The sequence below is a fragment of the Bufo gargarizans genome, chromosome 10 (assembly GCF_014858855.1).
Source record: "Bufo gargarizans isolate SCDJY-AF-19 chromosome 10, ASM1485885v1, whole genome shotgun sequence".
Classification (NCBI taxonomy): Eukaryota; Metazoa; Chordata; class Amphibia; order Anura; family Bufonidae; genus Bufo; species Bufo gargarizans.
This window is the reverse complement of record NC_058089.1, coordinates 29,599,124-29,619,981: the sequence shown is the minus strand read 5'-3', so window position 1 is coordinate 29,619,981 and position 20,858 is coordinate 29,599,124. Positions and strand designations below refer to the sequence as shown.

Genomic DNA, 20,858 nt, shown 5'->3' with positions numbered 1-20,858 from the left:
CTAAATGCATCATTTGAATCCATCATCCTTGGGTAAGACAAAAGGTTGACTAAATTAAAGGGAACCTGTCACTGGGATTTTGTGTATAGAACTGAGGACATGGGTTGCTAGATGGCAGCTAGCACATCAGCAATACCCAGTCCCCATAGCTCTGTGTGCTTTTATGGTGTAAAAAAAAGATTTTATACATATGGAAATTTTCCTGAGTTATCCTGAGAGTCCTGTACGTGAGATGAGTCAGGGACAGGACTCATCTCAGGTTAATTTGCATATGTATCAAATCGTTTTGTTTTTTACACAATAAAAGCCACAGAGCTATGGGGATTGGGTATTGCAGATGTGCTAGCGGCCATCTAGCAACCCATGTCCTCAGCTCTATACACAAAATCCTGGTGATAGGTTCCCTTTAAAGCATACTTTCAACAAACATTGCATGAGGAATAACACTATTTCTGACCATTATGTGACATGTATCTGGTATTTGTTTTATCAGTTTTCTCCTCTGTATGCTGGTTCTTTAGTCACAGCTTTATCAAATCTGGTGGGTGGACAATAGCTCCCATCCACTGCACACAGAAAGTAGAGGAGAATAAGCATTATAACTTTCTCACACTCACTAAAAAACAGCCCAAGAATTATTGAAGACATTAGAGAGAAGTGCTGACTTCTACTGATGTGAATATACCACTTGGACTGAGATAGTAACTTTCTATTTAACTGCACAGTCTCTCTGGCTTCCCTCTCTCTCTCCATATACTTGTATGAGATAACGTTTTCTGATCCTTTAGTGAGCAGGCAGACCTCCTGGTCTCACCAGGGTGGATTTCTCATAAATTTCAGAGGCAAAGTCATTTTATAAAAGGGAAGGAAGGGGAGGGAGAACAACTAATAACTCTAGAACAAGGATTTTTCTTTGATAAAATATATTACATAAGTTTCTTATGGTTGTTTGTACTATTGATTTATACAAAGTTGCATGGACAGGTCGTGACCATTTAAGCACAGTCTTAAACAAATTGGTTTAAGATCGGAATATCATTTTAAAATCCAGGTAAAATGGCTTCAGTGCCTCATAACAGTGCCAGTCACAGTCCCCTCATTACAACAAGTACTCTATACAAGCCAACAAAGATGCCTCCAAAAAAGCCAAAGTGCCCTTCAGTGCCCCCATAAAACTGTTACTGAGAGTTTGCTCATATCAGAGGTGTGGGATAAACTTTCTTGATGTGAAAGGCTAAGGTTTGTGCCACTCCAGTTAATCAGATTACTTTTGCCTGGTATTACTTGTTATATTAAAAGTACTGAATTCTGGTGACCACTGACTGCAGTGATGCACTGGGATGCCGATTGTCCGGAAAATTCTGGACAGTGTGTAAAAATAAGTGACTTTTCCTGAATGTGTGAAAAAAAGTGTTTTTTTTTTACGCTGGTGGTTGCTGATGATATGTATATGTATATGATGGCATATTGAACTATAGACTATGTTTTATGTAGAATGTTTATCATGTATTATGGTTTTCCAATTTGTCTGTAAAAAATAGTGTCTGTCTGTGATTTTGGGATAAGTTGTCCAGAAAAATTCAGTTTGGCAACCCTTATGCTGTATCATAGACTATATAGACGTTATGCTTGTATACTTGTCTGAAGGTCATTTTAGCTTGGCTAAGACTTTTAATACTGTTAGGGAACATTCACATTAACATATTTTGTGGTCTGCCTCTGATGCACATTTATTGCAGATCGCATGTGGGCCCATTCATTTCTGTGGGGCAGCTTAACCCCTTCAGGACCCTGGGATTTTCAATTTTTGTGTTTTCAATTTTCACTCCCCGCCTTCCCATACTTTTTTTATTTTTCCATTCACATAGCCTTATGAGGGCTTATTTTTTGCGGGACAGGTTGTAATTTTTAATGGCACCATTTATGGTTGCATACCATGTAGTAGGGAGCGGGAAAAAATTCCAAATGGGGTAGAATTTGGAAAAAACTAAATTCTGATAAAGGTTTTTTTTTTCTTAACTATGCGGTAAAATTGGCCAGTTATCTTCATTCTCCAGGTCAGTACGGTTCCAACGATACCACACTTGAATATTTTTTCTTGTGTTTTAATACTGAAAAAAATAATATTAAAACCTTTGAGGAAAAATGTATTTTTTTTCATAACCATATTCTGACCCCTATAACTTTTTTGTAGTTGTGTACGAGGCTGTGTGAGGGCTCATTTTTTGCGGGACTATCTGTTCTTTTAAGTGTTACCAATTTTAAGTGTGTGCGACTTTTGATCACTTTTTATTAAAAAGTTATTGGGTAGTTGGAGTGACAAAAAATGGCAAATTTTTTTTTTTTCCCGCTATGCCATTTGCCGTATGCCATTAATATTGTTATATTTTAATAATATGGGTATATTTGCAGGCGGCGATGCCCATTATGTTTATTTTTTATTGGTTAAGTATTTTTATTTTAAGGAAAGGGGGGTGATTAGAACTTTTAGGTTTTTAATTTTTTTTAATTTTTATTTTTATTTGTAAAAACTTTTTTTTACTTTTTTAAAGTCACCTTGGGTGACAATAACTGGCAATTATTCGATTGCCCATAGTATTCATTGATAGCTAAATAGCCATCATTGAAGACTTCAATTGCACTATATCAATGCAAGGCTGCAACCTAGTGGCCTGTATTGATATATACTGCAGGGATGTCAAACTCGTGGCCCTCCAGCTGTTGCAAAACTACAACTCCCATCATGCCTGGGCATACTACAGCTATCAGGGAATGATGGGAGTTGTAGTTTTGCAACATCTGGAGGGCCATGAGTTTGACATCCATGATATATAGCTAATTGACTCTGAAAACGGCTTGGGGCTTTGGTCAATTAGATCGAGGTAACAGGTCCCCCGATCTCAGCCAGGGAATGCTGTTACCGGACCGGAAGCGCACGACTTCTGGTTCCAGTCTGCGCAGATGGCATGGTCACATTTGACCACGGCATCTGAAAGGTAAGATGTATGTGATCAGCCTTATGGCTAATCGCATACATGTGCCGCGGGTCTCTGCTATTTAAACTAGCAGAGACCCCGCGGCGAAGGCGCCCGCTGCAAGTGCGAGCGGGTGCCATGTTTAGGGATTGGACCGATGATGTATAGCTACGTCATGAGTCCTTAAGGGGTTAAAATGCGAATGGCACACAAATGTCATCCATCTGCTGTCCGCATCTGTGCGACTGAGCCGCAAATTATAGAACATTTCCTATAGGCATTTTTTTCAAGTAAGCAAGTGAAACGTGTAAGATGTCAGATACAGCAAAACAGATACATTATCTCGTGACAAAAGCCATTGAAATCTATTGAAAATGTTGTTAACTTTTTCTTGCTATTCTTTACTTAACGCAGTTAACCATCAAGTTGAGCTTGGCTGCATCTGTACATTCATGTGAATGCTCCCTTTATATGTCATTGCCTAAAATTTACAAAATCGAATGATGCATACATTAATGTTTTATATTAACAGCACCTGTGAAAGAGGCCATCTGACCTGTGTGGGAGCAGTCATTAAAGAACCAGGTAAATCAAAGCTACTCTTTACAGCCCTTATTCTAGACCAGAGATCAGCAACCTCCAGGACTCAAGATGTTCTGAAACTACAACTCTGAGAATGCGCCATCTGCTTCTATCAGAGTTGTGAGAACAGCCGAGCATATTTGCATGCTAGGAGTTGTAGTTTCACAGCAGCTGGAGTGCCGAAGGTTGCTGATCCCTGGTCTAGACAATAATCCTAGCCCCCCCCCTTTATTATCCAAAAATATATATATATATATATATATATATATAATATCCAAATAAATGTAACGCAGCACTCCTTGTGCTTGGACCCCAGGACCAAGGGGAAAACGCTGGCCACCTGAACTACTTGAAGCAAGGAGTGCTGCCCTGCCATTTTCATAAATATTGGGACATCAACACAATTCTAACATTTTTGGCTCTATACACCACCACAATGGATTTGAAATTAAACAAGATGTGCTTTAACTGCAGACTGTCAGCTTTAATTTGAGGGTATTTACATCCAAATCAGGTGAACGGTGCAGGAATTACAACAGTTTGCATATGTGCCTCCCACTTGTTAAGGGACCAAAAGTAATGGGACAATTGGCTTCTCAGCTGTTCCATGGCCAGGTGTGTGTTATTCCCTCATTATCCCAATTACAATGAGCAGATAAAAGGTCCAGAGTTCATTTCAAGTGTGCTATTTGCATTTGGAATCTGTTGCAGTCAACTCTCAATATGAGATCCAAAGAGCTGTCACTATCAGTGTAGCAAGCCATCATTAGGCTGAAAAAGATAAAAATAAACATCAGACAGATAGCAAAAACATTAGGCATGGCCAAAAAAACTGTTTGGAACATTCTTAAAAAGAGGGAACGCACCGGTGAGCTCAGCAACACCAAAAGACCCAGAAGACCACGTAAAACAACTGTGGTGGATGACCGAAGAATTCTTTCCCTGGTGAAGAAAACACCCTTCACAACAGTTGGCCAGATCAAGAACACTCTCCAGGAGATAGGTGTATGTGTGTCAAAGTCAACAATCAAGAGAAGACTTCACCAGAGTGAATACAGAGGGTTCACCACAAGATGTAAACCATTGGTAAGCCTCAAAAACAGGAAGGCCAGATTAAAGTTTGCCAAACAACATCTAAAAAAGCCTTCACAGTTCTGGAACAACATCCGATGGACAGATGAGACCAAGATCAACTTGTACCAGAGTGATGGGAAGAGAAGAGTATGGAGAAGGAAAGGAACTGCTCATGATCCTAAGCATACCACCTCATCAGTGAAGCCTGGTGGTGGTAGTGTCATGGCGTGGGCATGTATGGCTGCCAATGGAACTGGTTCTCTTATATTTATTGATGATGTGACTGCTGACAAAAGCAGCAGGATGAATTCTGAAGTGTTTCGGGCAATATTATCTGCTCATATTCAGCCAAATGCTTCAGAACTCATTGGACGGCGCTTCACAGTGCAGATGGACAATGACCCAAAGCATACTGCAAAAGCAACCAAAGAGTTTTGGAAACATGTGGAATGTTATGCAATGGTCAAGTTAATCACCTGACCTGAATCCGATTGAGCATGCATTTCACTTGCTGAAGACAAAACTGAAGGGAAAATGCCCCAAAAACAAGTAGGAACTGAAGACATTTGCAGTAGAGGCCTGGCAGAGCATCACCAGGGATGAAACCCAGCGTCTGGTGATGTCTATGCGTTCCAGACTTCATTCTGTAATTGACTGCAAAGGATTTGCAACCAAGTATTAAAAAGTGAAAGTTTGATTTATGATTATTATTCTGTCCCATTACTTTTGGTCCCTTAACAAGTGGAAGCACATATGCAAACTGTTGTAATTCCTGCACCGTTCACCTGATTTGGATGTAAATACCCTCAAATTAAAGCTGACAGTCTGCAGGTAAAGCACATCTTGTTTGTTTCATTTCAAATCTATTGTGGTGGTGTATAGAGCCAAAATTTTAGAATTGTGTCGATGTCCCAATATTTATGGACCTGACTGTATACATACACAGTTTCTTACAAACCACCCTGAATATGTAAGGCGTAGGCCTTTGTTGCCACTCTGTTTTTACTCATTTACATGTAATTTGGCCTAAAAAAAAAAAAAAATTAACAAATTCAAGTCAGCTTTAGCATTTTCTATGTTTTAAGCTGCAGAAATCCATTCTTTAAAAAAAATCTTAAGATTAGCTGTTTGATAGTTCAGCCTATAGCTTCTGAATGATTTTCTTAAAGGGATTCTGTCACCTCCCCTCAGCCAAAAAACGATTTAAAAGCAGCCATGCAGCACAGCTTACCTGGATTAAGCTGTGCTGTTTAATCTTGAAATCCGTCCAGCAGTTACTTTAAAAAACGACTTTGATCAATGAGGAAATGCGTCCTGAAGGTGCCCAGAGGGGCGTTTTTTTCTTCCTAGTGAGCCCAGTACCGCCCCTCTTTCAGTGCCCAGCCCGCCTTCCTTGTATTTTCTAACTGCCGCCCCCAGCCTGCCACAGCCTCTCCTGCCTCTCCTCCCCCTCCCTCACGCCGAACGAAGTCTCGCACAGGCGCAGTACCCACTGAGGGCTGCGCCTGTGCGATCATCAGGAGACTGAGGGCGGCAGCTTCATCTTCGTCACTGGGCATGCGCCGAGCCCAGTGACGTCCGATGCTCTCTCTTCCCTGCTGACTGAGGGAAGAGCGAGCATCGGACGTCACTGGGCTCGGCGCATGCCCAGTGACGAAGATGAAGCTGCCGCCCTCAGTCTCCTGATGATCGCACAGGCGCAGCCCTCAGTGGGTACTGCGCCTGTGCGAGACTTCGTTCGGCGTGAGGGAGGGGGAGGAGAGGCAGGAGAGGCAGGAGAGGCTGTGGCAGGCTGGGGGCGGCAGTTAGAAAATACAAGGAAGGCGGGCTGGGCACTGAAAGAGGGGCGGTACTGGGCTCACTAGGAAGAAAAAAACGCCCCTCTGGGCACCTTCAGGACGCATTTCCTTATTGATCAAAGTCGTTTTTTAAAGTAACTGCTGGACGGATTTCAAGATTAAACAGCACAGCTTAATCCAGGTAAGCTGTGCTGCATGGCTGCTTTTAAATCGTTTTTTGGCTGAGGGGAGGTGACAGAATCCCTTTAAGCTACATTCACATGAGCATTTTTGCTGTATCCGTTGTGGTTAAGCAAAAACGCTTCGTTATGATAATACAACCGGCTGCTTCCTTTCTGAACGGATCCGGTTGTATTATCTCTAAAATAAACTAGACGGATCCGGCACTAAAACCATTGTAAGTCAATGGGCGGCGGATCAGTTTTTTTTTAAGTGTCTGAAAAAACAGGGAGCCGGCTCCATTGACTTACATTGTGTTTTATGCTGGATCCGTCTTGATTAATATCCCATGCTTGCAGCGGTTTTGTGTCCAGCATGGGAAAGCAACCAAATGGAACGGAATGCATTCTGGTGCACTCCATTCCGTTCAGTTTTGTCCCCACTGATAATGAATGGGGACAAAACTGAAGCGTTTTCCTCTGGTTTTGAGATCCTATGATGGATCTCATCTCAATACTGGAAAGGAAAACCACAGATGTGACAGTAGCCTAAGCCGAATTATGCCCAAATCAAAGTTGAACTTTGGTTCCTTCAGCAGAGGAGTGAAAGTGGTTCTAGACCGAGTCATCAATTTGACAGATTTTTCATGGAACAGAATTCTGCAGCTTCCTATGTACTGTGAAACATAGATAGCTACTAGATTGGGACATACATCAAGATAAAGGTCCCTTCACACACGGTGGGGAAACCTACCTGAAAATACGCCACATCAAGTCAATTCCTGCCCTGTGTTCTGCTGCAGAAGTACATTCTACAGTGTAAATAATAGGGGACTTTTATAAAGACTGGTGATTTAGATGCCGGTCTTCATCCCTTCCGCGCTGGTGGTTCATCCGCCTAAGATATTTAGAGGCATCGGTCTGTACATAACTTAGACGGACTTTGCACTTGTCTAAATCTACGCCAGCAAGGAAGCTGGATTTAGACATTTTTTTACACCAAAATGACTGTAAAAAATTATAAATGAGACAGGCCTGCTGGGCCGCCCTTTACCCTGTGCACGCCACCCTTTGAGGACCTGGTGTGAGCGGCAGAAAAGGTGGAACGTTGCAGATTGCGGCGCAAATAACCTTTGCACAGAAATCTACAAATGATATTTGCCAAAAAGTGGCCTATATCTGTTCGTAAATAACCCCCAATGTGTTTCGGCTTTTCTAAAGCAGAATGTCTCTATTCATTTGAATAGGGAAATTTAATCCTCACTGAAATCTGCAATAAACCCAGCACAAAAACCCTCACCTGCATATTTTCTGGCAGATTTTTCCGCCACATATGAAGGCACCCTAAACTGGTCTTAATTTGTGAACTTGATTAATTCTATATACTGTGAAGGACATACTGTATATTGAAACTGGGACATTATTTTAGTCCAATTTGGAGATAGATGGCTTCATCAGGGGTAGTCTGCCCATTACCCCTGATGAAGCCAGATTAGCTGGCGAAACATGTTGGGGGGCAGAAATTAGGTTTTATCTGCTGTACTTCACCAGTGCTAGACTGAATTCTGTGCTCTAAGTGTCATTCATTCAGTGCGGACTGTGGTTGTTCCGAAACTTTACGCCTCAATTGTGGGGGTTCATTAGCAATAGGGCACAGTGCGATACCTCAGCTAATATAGTAGGGGATCTAGGAAAGGTAGTGCGGGTCAGTGCACCCCGACCTGCGCTCCTGTGCTTTATATTAGTCTCAAAGAGCGCTTGTGGTGTATAGCTAGTTTTAATCTTTCAGTTAGCTCACAGATGTTCACCTTCTCCACTTATTTTTAATAAAGAAGCAAAAGCTTTTAGTGTCTGGGACAAGAGTGGTTAGTAGCCCATTTGGCAAATTGTTTGATATATTATAAAACCCTTCCCGGACAGGGTCCTCTCTAGATTTGCTTTCAGGTCAATGCCTCAGCTCCACAAAAGGTAGGACATCTCTTATCTTTTGCCATATCTTGCAGATCACGGACGAATTCAAGTCAATGGGTCTTCATCCATGATACGAATGAGCCCTTAAGTTGAGTTATTTGACCATCAGTGTACAGTATGTTATCACTGGGCACTGGTCAATGGTATACTGGTGCTTGAATACATTATTTTTATGGTGGACTGGGAACTTAAAGTGGCCCTGGAAAAAACTAAGTGGCCCCATATTCTAGATGGATCCAAATTGACAAGGCAGGGCAACACAAATATGCTGGACTAACTCAAGTAGAGCGGGACCAATAGGTGAAATGCAGGCTACAGCAGCTTCCTTTAGCATGCTGCCTGGACTTCCCCTAATAATGACCCCTATTGTGCCCCCAGTAGTATGACCCTTAAGTGACCAAGAAAAGAAGAAAAAAAAATAAAGTATCTAAGACCTGGTCCAACTTGCCACTTCTGATGAAGCCTGCAGGCTAGAATGCCTTTGTCCCTGCCCCATTTGTACACTGCCTCATAGAGTTGCCTGTGGCCTATAAGGGTGCACTTCAGGGCATACTTATGTGCCTGGCCATGGGCTCCCATTACCCACTGTAATATTCAGCAAGGTACAGAAGTACAATACCTAAAGCTCCCAGCATTAATAACCATTCATAGCATCATATCATTATGTACCTGGCCATCAGCAGTGAGGAGGGCTCGGCGACCCCTTGGGCATCAACCCTTGGTTATCATATAAGGTAAAATCACATTACTATTTTTCACAGTAAATTGTGTTGTGATTTATATTTCTGAAGCGGCTCATTTTACATACTCAAAAACACAAATCCAATCGCACTCTGCAAACCAGCACTCTGCCCTGCCTTTATGCTGGATGTTGAATAAGGCATCGATGTACATTTTGGCCAAAGCGTAATAAGCCACTCACCACGTCAAGGTCGCCTTCATGAGTGGTACCTAACACTAGTTCCTAATAACGTCAAGGAGCGCTCCCTGGACTTTGTGTGGCTGCCGTGGCCCATAACAGGTAGGAACTAGTGTTAGGGACCACTCATGAAGGTAACCTTGACGTGGTGAGTGGCTTATTACGCTTTGGCCAAAATGTACACCAATGCCTTATTTAACATCCAGCATAAAGCCAGGGCAGAGTGCTGGTTTGCAGAGTGCGATTGCATTTGTGTTTTTGCATTTGTATCTGTATTTCGCCATAGCAATGAGCAATTGCATACAAGGTTGTGCGGGCTGAAACCCCCCTCATTTTACATACTGTTTGTGGAGGTTTTTTATGTTAGTACTATTATTACATCCAAAACTCTCCCACCAGTTTGCCCAGACCCACTGGCTTATTTTAATTGTTCCGGAGCTCAAAAAGGAACCAAGGGGGTGGAGTGTCAGAAGAGCTGTCATACATTAGACATGGACTGCGTAAGTAAACATGGAAATAATGAACATCTTTTTTCAGTACAACTACCGATACACACAAGGACATGCATTTTGAGTGAGGGCAATTGTAAAAGCAAACCCTCCTCATCCAGTTGATTATTATAGTCCAAAAGCCCCTAGAAAGAGCATTTCTCTAAGTCCAATCATTCCATACAAACCCAAGTTAATCCAGAGGAGGCAAAAAACACTCTTCCACCCTACAACTGAAAAAAAATGCATTCTTGTAACCACTGATCCCTGATCCAACATTCTATATGAATACAGGTAACTCTGTATATTGTGTTTTACAAGGAAGATATCTAGCCCCTTGTTAAAGAGGTTGTGCAAGCTAGAGCTATTAATGACCTGTCCTCAGGATAGGTCATTAATATCAGATTAGTGGGAATCCAACAGCCAGTAGTGTTGAGCGCGAATATTCGAATATCGATTTTTTTTCTCGAATATCGGCACTTCGCTAATTCGCGAATATTTCGAATATAGTGATATAAATTCGGTATTTTGAATATTCTTTTTTTTTTTTTTATTGTTATATTTTTTTCTTTCCCACTTCCCTAAAGTTGTTCTTACCTGTCCTTTGGATTCCTGGCTTCCTGGCTGCTCCAGTCAGTGCCCGTTGCCGCTTCTGCCAACTTCCGTGCTCATGGAGCGTCCCCATCACCATGGGAACGTCTCCATATACTAGAATGTACTGTCGGATTTGAGAATTACGTTGAAATCGCAATTCGATTATTTCAAGTTATAATAATCAAATTTAAATTTTAACTTAAAGGCTACTCTCCTATTGAAATAGCAATGTGATTAATTCAAGGTATAATAATCGAATTTCGATTTTAACTTAGCACTGCTATATTCCATATTCATTAACTCTAGCCTAATATGGAATATAGCAGTGCTAAGTTAAAATCGAAATTTGATTATTATAACTTGAATTAATCGAATTGCGATTTCAACTTGGACCTGGTTTACTATGGTTGGCTTGGTAGAATTTGCGAATATGACGAATGTATTCGTCATATTCCACAAAATGAATATAACGAATGTATTCGTCATATTCCACAAAACAAAGATAACGAATGTATTCGTCATATTCCACAAAACGAAGATAACAAAGTATTCTGCATCTTCGTTTTAGCTACCTATTCATCAACTTCGCTAATTCTAGCAATCATATAGGAAAGTTTACTATAGAGACAGCTAAGTTTAATTCGCTATGCGATTATATGACAGCTTTTTTTATAAATAGAATAATTATAATAATTATCAGGTATTATAATTATTCTATTTTTTTTTTTTAAAGCAGTCATATAATCGCATAGCGAATTAAACTTAGCTCTTAGCTGTTCCTATAGTAAACTTTCCTATATGATTGCTAGAATTAGCGAAGTTGACCAAAAGGTAGCTAAAACGAAGATGCAGAATACTTCGTTATCTTCGTTTTGTGGAATATAACGAATATATTCATCATATTCGCTAATTCTACCAAGCCAACCATAGTAAACCAGGTCCAAGTTGAAATCGCAATTCGATTAATTCAAGTTATAATAATCGAATTTCGATTTTAACTTAGCACTGCTATATTCCATATTAGGCTAGAATTGACGAATATGGAATATAGCAGTGCTAAGTTAAAATCGAAATTCGATTATTATAACTTGAATTAATCGCATTGCTATTTCAATAGGAGAGTAGCCTTTAAGTTAAAATCGAAATTTGATTATTATAACTTGAATTAATCGCATTGCTATTTCAATAGGAGAGTAGCCATTAAGTTACAATCGCAATACGCGATTATTTAAATCGCATATTAATCGCGATAATAAGAATAATGATGAATATTCGATTTCGACGAATATAAGACGAATATTCTATTGAATATTCGCGAATTTCGTCGAAATCGAATATGGTACCTGCCGCTCATCACAAACAGCCAGCATCCCCACTGATCAGCTGTTATCTGTAGTAATCGGTGCCAGAAACTACACAGTGGATGGTGCTGGAAGGAGAAAGCTCCATCCACTGTGGAGTTTTCTGGGCTGAAGTACTGCAGTTGAGCTGCCCTTCACTTAAATGGATCTTGAGCTGCAGAATGCTATCATGGCAGATACATGGAGCCTTCTGCTTCTAGCTCCATCAAATGTTTAGTTTTATGGTGGATGATTGGTTGGAGAGCCAAGCAATTTAATTTGTGTCTCATTCTTCTACAGTTTAGCTCTCAGTGTATATCAGGTTGTATGTGCCCTCCTGGCCTGGTTTCTGATGGGGAAGGAGGTTGCATCGGTAAGGAGCAGTGCCCATGTATACATAATGAAGCTACATATAAACCAGGAGACACCATCTTGATTGGTTGTAACACATGGTAAGCCTTTTCACTTTCACAATATGCAGAGATAAACATGCTCTCCAGCTGTAGCAGATTTGCAGTATAAATTCTGCATCAGTTTAACCTCTTCCCGACCAGTGCCGTACATGTATGACGCTGGGCGGCAAATCATGTACTGCAGCGCACGTGACCACATATAGGACCACATATGGGGTGTTTCTCTAAATTGCAGAATCAGAGTAATAAATATTGAGGTTTATTTTGTTCGTAAATCTTGCTGTGTTAAAAGAAAAAATTGATTAAAATAAAAAATCTGCAAAAAATAAAAATCACATTTTTAAATTTTACCATCATTTATCTTTAATTTTCATGGAACACCTCAAAGGTTAACAAAGTTTGTAACATCAGATTTAAATAATTTGAAAGGTGTAGTTTCTAAAATTGGGTAATTTATAGGTGGTTTCTATTAAATAAGCCCATTAAAATCACTTTATAACTGAATTGGTGCTTAAAGAAATTATTTTGGAAATGTTCTTGAAAATTTGAGAAATTGCTTCTAAGATTCTAAGCCTTCTAAGTCCTAAAAAAAAAAAAAAAATACTTTTACAAAATGATACCTACATGAAGTAGACATATGGGGAATGTTGATTGATAACTATTTTATGAGGTACATATCTGTCTTAAAAGTGGAGAAATTCAAATTTAGAAAGTTGTGAATTTTTCAAATTTTCAGATTTTTTTTAATTTTTTTTAATATAAATAAATTTGAAAAAATATTGATCCAAATTTACCACTATCATGAAGTACAATCAGAAAGCAGAAAACAATCTCAGATTTGGTTAGATAAGTAAAACCATTCCAAAGTTCTTACCACATAAAGTGACACATGGTGCCAGATTTGAAAAAATAGACCTGGGCAGGAAGGTGAAAAAAAGCCTGGAGTAGAAGGGGTTAAAGCACTCTAAATCTAAATTTTTGGTCATTCAATTTAATTTTGGTGGATTGTGAGAAAGAGAGAGAGACAAAAATAAAATTATCAGTTCGGACTCAAATCAAAATTGGTCGACAGATTCAGCTGAATCAACCCCCTCGTATAACAATATAATGCACCGACTACTGATTCTTGTACTGTAGTTTTAATAGTGGCTAAACAATGCATGCAAAAACTGCACTGTGTGAGCAAAGCCTTATGATTTATATATTTGCTCAAAGTACATTTGTCTTCTGATTTGCTTATATTTGCAGCACCTGTAAGAACAGATTATGGCAGTGCACTCATAAACCTTGCCTTGGAACGTGTTCCGTTTATGGGGATGGTCATTACATCACTTTTGATGGCAAGCAATTTACCTTTAGTGGGAGCTGTGAATATATATTAGCCCAGGTACATTTGTTTTTACATTTTGACAGCAAATAAAAGATGACCTGAATGGACATGACAGGCTGATAATACCACATTTTCTTTTCCTACAGGATAATTGTGGTGAGAATGGAGGTCAAAGCTCTTTCAAAGTTATCACTGAGAATGTGCCCTGTGGAATGACTAACGTCACATGTTCAAAATACCTCAAGTTATTTATTGCAGTAAGAAATCTATATTTTAAACAGTTTACTAAAAAGAGAAGACACTGACAGACTGTTAAGCAAATTCCGAGTGAAGAATACACATTTTTGCAATTGCCTTTGAAATACCTCATTTTTCAGATTGTAGGGTGACCCAGAATCTAGCACGTAGCAGTAAAACAGATTTTTTTTTACACTATATATTATGGGTAGGGACGAGCAGAGGTTTTCCAAGAGTTTTTTTTACCAATAACCTATCTTTTGGTCATAAGTATCTTATCGGTGGGGGTCCGACACCCGGGACCCCCGTCGATCAGCTGTTTGAGAATGCACTGGCGCTGCAGTTCCGCCGGGGGCCTTCATCGGGTTGTTCTCGGAACTGCCTGCTCCCGGTGACCGCATTTGATTTCAGACCGGCTCCCCGCACAGGCACAGGTAAGGGCTTACCTGTGCATCACCGGACTTGTGAGTCAAGATGGCAGCCCGCATGTGTTCGCTGACGAACACTGCGAACTGGCCATCACTGGCGCCGAGGCCTTCTCTCTGCTTACCAAGCACAGCACCGTACATTGTGTAGTGGCTGTGCTTGATATCATAGCTTAGCCCTATTCACTTCAATGGAGCTGAGCTGTGCCTAGGCCATATGACTGATGAACATGATATCTCATGGCCTAGCAAAAGCTGTAGACGGCCGTGGCACTACTGCAGGTGCCACTTTCCTCTCAAACGGCTGATCTGAGGAGGTCCCGGGTGTCGCACCCCAAGTGATCAGATACGGAATTAATTGGAATCAGCAAAGATAATTGATTCTGATGCGTCCACACCGGGGCCCGGACAGGTAAGTTTGTAACAAGACTAGAATAGTTATTATTTTCAGACATGATAACAATTTTTTTTTTTCATTCTTGTTTAATTTAATATGTCAAATTGGAAAGGGCGTTAATTTGAATTTCTAACATTTTTGTGTTTTACTTTTTTATTTAATTTTTTTTACTTTTTTTACTTTTTTTTTTTACTTTTTACTTTTTTTTTACTCAAATTTTACTCCCAGTAGAGGACTTTAACATGTGATCCACTGAAGTCTATAGTACTTTTACTGGCTGGCTGGCTGGCTGTCAAGCCTTGCCACAGACTCTAGGTTATCGTATCAGATTATTGGAACCCTGCAATTGGATTATTGCAACCCTGGGGCTCCAATCAAAGAATAGAGGGAACCCAGTTGACTGCAGCATGAGCCCAGCCTAAATCCCTCACATACCTTGGATGTAAAGCTACACCCAGGTGTGAGATTCTTGATTCTTAACAAGTAAAAAATGCAATGAACTTTTTCAAAGGCTTTCAGTGGCTTTTGTGACGTGATGTCACACTGAAAAAACTGCTCAAAGTCGATTTCACAATCTTGTTTGTACAGTATTTAAACTGGTTGCATGACTTTTATTTGCAAAATGTGTGGCATTTCAATAGACATCTCTTTTTCTCACTGGGGACTTGTAGATAAATACTGAGATACAGTAGATAGTTTTACACTTAAGTTTATTTGATCAAAAGGGTGAAGAGCTTCTTCTTGACAATGAAAAGATTGAAGTGATGAAGAGAGATGAAAACAATACAATTCCTTATCATGTTATACACAGAGGCATATATATGGTGATAAAAACTGATAATGGGTGCATCCTCATGTGGGACAAGAAGACAACAATGCACATCAAGCTTGCTCCTCATTTCCAGGTAAAATAATTTAGTTTAACCCTAAAATACTGTACTTCATTTTACCTAATTTGGGTTATAATTTTTGCATCTAAGTTAATTTATCTGTTATTTAATTTGAGGTTATGCTTTAAGAATGACCCATTTCTGATTGGGTTCCTAATAAGTTGTTACTCAAGCATTTCCAGCTGCAAAGCTTAGGCTTAATTCACCTATATGGTAACTTGTGCATAGAGTTCAATAGTCAAATGCATGCCAAAAGAAAGCCTGCTACACAGAAAAGAAAAAGGTAAGGGCTCATGCACACAAACGTTTTTTTCTGTGTTCGTTCCGTTTTTTTTTTTGCACTGTATGCGGAACTATTCATTTTAATGGGGCCACAAATAAAAATTGGAAATGACTCCGTGTGTATTCCGTTTCCGTGTGTCTGAATGGCTGTTCTGCAAAAAAATAGAACATGTCCTATTGTTAGCGACCATGCCGTGGATCCAGTGACTGTGTCGGTTTTATGAATCAATAAAGAAGAGCTAAGAGGACCTCCATTGTCTCCAGATACCTTTTTTCCTATTTTGTTATGTCCTATTGTTGTTCGCATTATGGACAAGGATAGGACGGTATCCATGTTTTGCAAGTCTGCAGTTTGCGGACCACAAAACATCCAACGGTCATGTGCATGAGCCCTAAAGGTGCAATGGCAAATCACCTCCAAAGTAGCTACAGAGTTCATCCTTACCGCTCTAAAGGGAAGATATGCTCTGCAGATTTGCCTTTCGCAGTTTTTGTGTGGCAAATCTGCAGCATTGTAAAGTTAAGAAATCTCATTCACACACATGTAAAGAATCTGCTGTGTAAATTGACCTGCGGTCCGGATTTAAAATCTGCAGCATGTTATTTTATGGTACGGATCTCCACTGCAGATTTCACCCTTTGCAATGGAGAGGGTGATATTCACAGCTTTACAAATGGAATCTGCAGTAAAACCCACAGTGCACTGCTGCATTTCCATCACTTGTGAACATACCCTAGAAATGTGTCTGTTTGTCTCCTTTTTTTCACTGCACCATCATGTAACAGATAAAAGCTTGTCAAATAAATTGCAATATGTTTTATTGGGCGTGCAATGTATTTGCCTTAGGTCTCATGCACACAACCGTTCCGTTTTTTTGCGGTCCGCAAATCGCAGATCCACAAAAAACGGAAGCCGCCCGTCTGCCTTCTGCAATTTGCGGAATGGAACGGTCGGCCCATTGTACAAATGCCTATTCTTGTCTGCAAAACGGACAAGAATAGGACATGTTATATTTTTTTTTGTGGGGCCACGGAACGGAGCAATGGATGCAGACAGCACACGGAGTGCTGTCCGCATCTTTTGCGGCCCCATTCAAGTGAATGGGTCCGCATCCGAGCCGCAAAAACTGCGGCTCGAATGCGGACCAAAAAAACGGTCGTGTGCATGAGGCCTAAGGCTACATTCCCACAACAGTGAAAAAAGACAGTTAAAAAACAAAACAGTCCATTTTTAATGACAGCTTTTTCACTGATGCCTTTCTGAAAAATGGCCATTACACATCTATCTATTGGATCTATCGGTCCGTGAGAATGGACAATGTAGGGGAAGTACTATGTTATAATGGCGGTACACCTTTCGCCAGTAATTTTGAACTAGGGTCATTGTGTTGCATGGGGGTTCATGTTGCCACTGTTCGGTGCCTTCTGGCATTGTCGGGAGCTCTCCTTGTTTTGCTGTGCAGCCTCGGTCTGGGAGGGTTTGTATGCCGACTAGACAAGCCTCTGCTGCTGGACCTGTCAGTATGACTGGAAACCAAGCCAATCAGTGATTAGAGCGAGGGGAGTGTTTAGTCTCTGTGTCCAATCATAGAGCGAGGAGGGGTATTAAAATCATTTGCTCCCAATCATCAGTGCCTGGTATTTTGTTTGTCTAGGCTCTATACTGTGTGAATATCATTGCTTTCTCTTGTTTTAACCCATGGCTTGTTTTTGGATTATCCTCTGCTTCTAATTGTGCTCTCATCGACTTTACTGGCATCAACTCTGGCTTGTACCTGGATATCCATTTGTTTGCTACAATCATCGTTTTTGCCTCTCCTGGTTCTCTGATCCTGCATGCTGACACTTCTTATTCATACCTGATCACTCTTAGTGTTCTGCTACTAGTGTGCCTGCAGAAGTGGTCTGTTGTCTGGATCCAAGGAAGTATCCTGGGTCTTTAGCAGCCAAATCCATCCTGCCTCTCGTGGGGCTCTGGTGAACAGGGTAAACTTAGATTCCGCAGCATTTGGGCACACTAGTGGTGGTCTGGACAGTGACTACAGTTTCCCCAATAGGCGTTGACTTCTTGTGGGTGTGAATTTGGGCCATTGTGCTTTGTACCTCTCGAGTTCAGTACTGCTAGGAATAAACTTCCTTGGCTCTGTGTGTACAACTACAAGACTAATGTGTTAATTTGTTTTGTTATATAGTTGTTTGTCCTGCCCTTGGTTGTGTCTCCAGGTTGTGTTTGGATCTGTTGAGGTTCTGTCTATGTCTATGCCATTACCCTGTGTCTGTTCCATGGATTATCATGTACTCTGTTTGTCTGACCTTGCCTGGTTCTGACTTGGAATTTTGCCTGGTTCTGACTTGGATTTTTGTTGAGATGTTGTCTGCCTGGTTCTTTCTGTATGCCTGTGTCTCTGGTGCTTTTCACTGGAGTTTCCGACCCCTGTGTGTCAGCTGCCAACTACACCACTATTCCAAGAGGTAGTGACCTGGTGGCACCCCCGCAGCGAAGATCAGATCTCTGTATAGGGGTTAAAGGGTGAAAACCAAGAGATTGCCAGGATAACACCCTCAGGACTAGCCCTAAGTCAAACCAGTTAGTTGGCACAGTAGTTCCACAACCATTGTCCATAACATTCTTTAGTGTGATGGCCATTATTCAAGGCCTGTTAAAAAACTGCTGTGTGAATACACCCATAGTCTTAAATAGTTCTGGAAACGGCTATTTTGTAATATCCTAGAATGTACCCAAAGTCTGGGTTTCAGCCTGTTTGCTTGCCCTGGGTCTGAAAGATGAGACAACTGGTATTATAGGATAGGATACAGTGAGGCTAAGGTTGAAGCTTGTGAACAGATGGATAGCTATATATACTGTACCTGGGTATCCATTCTGTAGTGTATTTTAAGTAATGCCCTAAATGTGATGTGATGACAGCCTTACAATGAACACTCAATCACATAATATAATCACCAAATTAGTTTTTGTGATACCATATAATTACCATGTATAGTTGTCCCCCTCTCTTTAACATTACCTCTTTAACACTACATTTTTTCTCCATAACTTTTTTCCATGAAGGGTAAAGTCTGTGGCATTTGTGGTAACTATGATGGAAATGCAAACAATGATTTAACTACAAGAAGTCAATCCGTGGTGGAGAACCTAATAGAGTTTGGTAACAGCTGGAAAACTGACCCTAACTGTCCAAATGTGCATGTTGTCAATGATCCATGTTCTATCAACCCATACAGAAAAGCTTGGGCACTGAGGCAGTGTGGAATCATTACCAGTGAAGTCTTTAAATATTGCCACCCTCAGGTGAATGCATCTAAAATTTATATTTATATTACAGAGATTGTCCAAGTGTTTTTAATACTCTATCCTCAGAATAGATCATCGGTATCTAATCAGTTGGAGTCCAGGTTCTAGTACCCCCGCTGATCAGCTGTTTTAACAGGCCGAGGTGTTTTGTTGAGTGCCGTGGCCTCTTTGTAGGCCAGTGAAATCACATTTATCGGTCACAAGGACTGATCAGCCTATGACTGCCATTAGTAGTAAAAATTGCAAAGATTGCATCAAAAGCAAGGCACTGTAGGAAGAGAATTTATCATGAGGGAAACATTTTAAGTAGGTTTTTCTTGAGTCTGCATTGGAGTACTTTGTGCCACATTTATAAAATATCTCATGTTACTTAATAAATTTGTCTTATCCTTAGACCTAACACTTTTTTTGTCTCGAGAAATTATTCCAGTTTTCCCACTCCTCCTTCCTCCTGGAGTGAGATTGTGACTTTTTTGCAACAGTTTAAAAAAAAGTCTGAATGATAAATCTGGAGTGAAAGTCATTAACATAGCTAACCACACCCACTTTTCCACCCACATTAAAAAAACTGGAGTAACTGGTGTAAAATGCAAATAGTCACAAAATTTTGCACAAACGAGTGCAAAAAACACAAACGAGTGCAAAAAAAAAAGCTGCAAAATTTTGCACAATCGCTTACATTTTGCGGTAGTGAGTGCAAAAAGTTGCAAGAGCCGTATTTTTGCGACTTTTTGATGCCCAAATTCTGGAGTGAAGGTATAATAAATCAGGGCCTGTGAGTCCGTAAAATGTTTGTGAGCTATACTAAGTGTATTCCTCTTTATAGGTTGATCCTATGACATATTATGAGTCTTGCATTAGTGACTCATGTGCCTGTGATACCGGTGGGGATTGTGAATGCTTTTGTACTACTGTTGCATTATATGCCCAGGCCTGCAGTGAAAAAGGATTATGTATAAACTGGAGGACACCAACTATATGTCGTAAGTCTGAATACTATTCACGGATCTGAAATAAGAAATTGCATTTAGTCCTGCATGATTTTATCAAATTGCTATGTTCTATAAAGTGTGATGTACTATTATCACAGTGTGATGTACTATTATCTGTTATGTACTATTAACATTTGGTACCACTGAGGGAGAGTTTACACCTTCCTTTCATTTTCCGTTTTTCTGATCCATCAGAAGAACAGAAAAATACAGATCCTGTGCATCTGCAGAGGATCAGTTTTTTTACAGCATCCTATAAAAAAAAAACGGATCCTTTTTTTTTAGACAGAAAAAATGCTGTACTTTTTTCAGTCTAAAAAATGTATCGGTAATGGCTCAAACAGACGGTAATGGCTCAAACAGATGCCAAATGTGCAACAGGATCAGTTTTTTTGCTGTTCTTCTGACGGATCAGGAGAACAGAAAATTAAATTGAGATGCAAACTCTCCCTTAACAGCTCACCTTAATAGACACAGATATCCCAAAAATGTTTTAAAGGGATTTTCTGTGGTTAAATATTCACAACCCATCCTCAAAGTGGTCTTAGTGAGTGTTTTATACCAATGATCTATGGGATATGTCATTAGTATGTTATTAGTGGTGGCCAAGATCTGATGAGCACCATGGCCTCCTCATAGTTTGCCAGGCTCAGCACCATTCATTGGATAGCAGCTGTGC

The 20,858-nt window shown here is 40.3% G+C and overlaps 1 protein-coding gene across 1 annotated transcript in view; it reads left to right on the top strand.

Moving 5' to 3' along the window:
• The window catches only part of LOC122920027 (mucin-5AC-like), a 207,562-nt gene that overhangs the window by 83,034 nt on the left and 103,670 nt on the right, over positions 1–20,858 (top strand). Inside the window, exons 19-26 of the mRNA XM_044269237.1 lie at positions 3,508–3,560; positions 9,878–9,978; positions 12,201–12,352; positions 13,562–13,700; positions 13,790–13,900; positions 15,428–15,607; positions 18,945–19,184; positions 20,014–20,170. Coding sequence (XP_044125172.1) covers positions 3,508–3,560; positions 9,878–9,978; positions 12,201–12,352; positions 13,562–13,700; positions 13,790–13,900; positions 15,428–15,607; positions 18,945–19,184; positions 20,014–20,170 — 1,133 coding nt within the window. The remainder of the gene's footprint in view (positions 1–3,507; positions 3,561–9,877; positions 9,979–12,200; positions 12,353–13,561; positions 13,701–13,789; positions 13,901–15,427; positions 15,608–18,944; positions 19,185–20,013; positions 20,171–20,858) is intronic.